Source organism: Phalaenopsis equestris, unplaced genomic scaffold (assembly GCF_001263595.1).
Source record: "Phalaenopsis equestris unplaced genomic scaffold, ASM126359v1 Scaffold000134, whole genome shotgun sequence".
NCBI classification, from domain to species: Eukaryota; Viridiplantae; Streptophyta; class Magnoliopsida; order Asparagales; family Orchidaceae; genus Phalaenopsis; species Phalaenopsis equestris.
Window position 1 is genome coordinate 3,541,240 of NW_018164576.1, and position 3,385 is coordinate 3,544,624.

Sequence of the window (3,385 nt, forward strand, 5' to 3'; positions counted from 1 at the left end):
CGATTTCGAACACGAGCTATTTCGAACGAGCCGAGCACGAGCCAAGCCTGAGCTAACTCAAGCTCGGCTCGTTTACAGCCCTATATATATGTATATATATATATATATATTATTTGAAGCTTTTTTAAGAATTGTATAAATTATATACATATGTTGAAACGAAATACGTTCAACAATTCTCCAATTCTTCAGATGATAACAAAGCTCTAGAATTATTTCTTCCTAAGTATGACCTCCGCTTTATTTTCTTCTTAATTACTAAAAATAAAACCTTTCATACCTCTATTTTTCCTGATACTACAAACGCACTACTGCCATGGTTTCCTTCACTATGAAAAATAGCAATATTACTCATGCTCCCTTTGTCTCAAATTCCTTTGGGACAAAGGCATGCAATCATTTGTGAGGGGTTGTTCGCTTTGTTATTAATTTTAACCATTTTTGTGAGATTGCTGACTTTTGTTTAATTTTCTGAATGCTTAAAATTAAATAAATGGAATTACTTGAACAGGATGGGTTGTAGTTCTACGCTAGGCTAGAACCTATTTATTATCCAAAAATGTAAAGGTTCTCGTGATTTAAGTTTTTAAAAAATGTGCAACGTTTGCTTGCTAATTGGGAGGTTGGCAGAAGAAAAACACAATGTTATTCCTCTCCTCATTCGGTTCCTTTAATCTTTTCTTTGTTATAATTTCCTGCTACATTATTTAGTTAAGGAGAGTGCCTACATAAAATTGATACTTGACTGTGTTAAGGTATAAAAGAGAGAAATGCCTCATCAATTTCCTTCAGAGCAACAATGAAAACAAATCATACAAAATGGGGAATGTTCTCTATAATAAGAGCAAAGATTATTGTCACCGCTAGCTTGCATTTAATCAACTAGCACTTTTTTCAGTTCAACATAAATTGCACTGCAAGGTTTTTTTGTTTATAATTATTTTACAGAATTTGTTCCACTACCAAGTGCTCAAACAAAATCAAGTGCGACGTACAGAGTTTTGATATGATGCTTATTCGTCAAAGAATTTTTTTTTTCTTTTTTCATGTGCTAAGTGCTAACAAAGTTTCGACAGGAATATATATAGAATCAAATGTCACATTGCCCCTAGCTCTAACGTCAGGGAGGAGTACAAGAGAACGTATAAATAATAATAATAACATCAAAAGCAAAAATCAAACAAAAAATTAAAAATAATTTCAAAAACAAATATGATCAATACCTTTGATGAGTTCTAAGATAGCAAACTAGTGACGGATCAACCGTGATCTGAGCTGGTTCTCCCGTCCCTTCATTTTGCCATAAAACCAAAGGCTCAACGCCGGGTGGAAGAGGCTCATACATTTCTTTCTTGTCATTCTCATTAACAGGGGGAGAACTAAAGAGATTCTTAATATCAGTCAATGGTGGCCTCGATGAACCCCAAGGAACAAACCTTTTACGGGCAAAAAGTCGTCGCGCGAGTTTGTTCTGATCTTCATACCCATCGGGGCACGGAGGCTTGAACGGCCTTCGAGCCACCACAGCTCCATCAGCAACCGATAGAACTCGAGGAATTAGCGATTGCCTTTTAACAATGAGATTTCCCCTAAAATGGCAGATTCATGTCATGGAATGCGCTATATCAAAACAGCACAAGTGCAACTGAGACAATAACGCTCGTCGCTTTCCGGAAACCCTAAAATACAAATTCAATAAACCTATGAACGCAGCAAAATGTAAAGGAATCAGGCGTATCGAACCATACCGAATGAGAGCAGAGACATTGCAGGATTTCCTTTCAGCATCAGACGGTGGAGGAATCCTGAAAACCGCTCTCGCCGCGCATTCAACCTCATCATCTCCGTCGACTTGCGGATCTTCTTCTCCCTGGACTTCATTGTAGTCATCGTCTTCACAGTCGTCTGTGCAATCAGAGCTACAGCAGGGCTCCTCGCTGCCCGACTCTTCATCTGCCGAAGCCATTTTGTGATTTCCTGATTGGAGTTCGAAGCTCTGCTTCCTCTTTAGCGCAGCAAAATTTGGCGGCAGGGCGGGCAATATCAATACTTGTTCAAGAATGCCCTTATAAAAGCGGAAAATATCAGCCGTGCTCTTACTTGCTCTTCCCTCTTTCAAAACCTTACTAAGCTTATGTCTTTCTAAAAAAAAAATTTAATCGAACCTACTTACTTGGTTTAATTACTTTTCTTTACTAAGAGCCTGTTCAGGGCAGCTGCAGCATATTGAATAATTTACTAATAAGCTGATAAAAAATAATTAATTGATAAGTTAGGTGTGATGACTTTTTTTTTTTTTTTGAAAAGTCAGACCGCTGTCAGAAAGTTGTCACTGTACCTAGAAAGTTGCGGTGTGAAAACAGTTTTTTGCATTTTGAAAACGCATAAGCTGTCAAAATACAGTTTACCCAAACAGGTCAAGTGTGCTTTCAAAACGTCACCGCACCAAATAAGTTACCCCAAATATTGTCTAAATTTTGATTATTAACTGAAACCCAAAAAAAAATTATCCGTTCACTGTTATATTCATTTTACCGTTAAATTAGGTTAATAAATCTAACAATTTATCTACACAAAAATTATCTGAGAATGCAAATTTGTTTATATCAAAATCAATCAAAATAAATTAAATTATAGTTGATTCAACTCGATTTGGATCTAAATATAACTTCATTTATTCCGATTTATCTATTATTTGATTTGATTTAAAAGTCTTCGCTGAGTTGCTTCAATTATTAAAATATAGTTGTTACACCTAACATTTATATTTACATGTATGCCACTCAAATATTTAGCATTATATCAAAAATAACATCAATAATTATTATATTTTTAAATGTGAAATGCGACTTTACATGCATAAATGACAATAATGTGTTTTATAAATTGAAATTATAAAACTTTAGGAGTTAGATATGTAAATACTTATGAACGGTCTCATGTGTGTGTGAGTTTTTTCTAAATTTTAATGGTTATTCTTGGAACATTCAAATAGGAACTTCCTGAATTTTAATGACCTCAAAACGCTTGTTACGATTCTAAATCTGGGGTGGAAGCTACTCGAGAGCATCTTCTATGATAAAGAGTTTGTTTGGGGCAGTTGTAGCTTATTAAAAAATAGTTGTGAAACTGCTGAAAAATAATCTAATGTTCAAAAAACTATGATGTCTATTAAAAAAAAATTGAAATAAAGTCAGGTCGTAGCTAGAAAGATGTCGCAGCACCTGATCAGGATTGGTTGGAAAACGTAAATTGCAGGTTTTTGAAAAAAAATGTCAAAACGTAATTTACTCAAACAGACAAAACTACAGTGTGATAACGCACTGTCGCCGCCACCCCAAATAGACCCTAATTATTATCTTGGATTATAGTTTAAGTATATCAC

The 3,385-nt window shown here is 34.9% G+C and overlaps 1 protein-coding gene across 1 annotated transcript in view; it reads right to left on the reverse strand.

The window, feature by feature from the left end:
* The window catches only part of LOC110021426 (DNA repair and recombination protein RAD54), a 78,191-nt gene extending 76,143 nt beyond the window's left edge, over nucleotides 1-2,048 (reverse strand). The window contains exons 1-2 of the mRNA XM_020719910.1: nucleotides 1,749-2,048; nucleotides 1,224-1,589 (exon numbers count right to left, since the gene is read on the reverse strand). Of these exons, the coding sequence (XP_020575569.1) occupies nucleotides 1,224-1,589; nucleotides 1,749-1,966 (584 nt within the window). The 5' untranslated portion in view covers nucleotides 1,967-2,048. The remainder of the gene's footprint in view (nucleotides 1-1,223; nucleotides 1,590-1,748) is intronic.
* Between the last annotated feature and the right edge of the window lie 1,337 nt (nucleotides 2,049-3,385).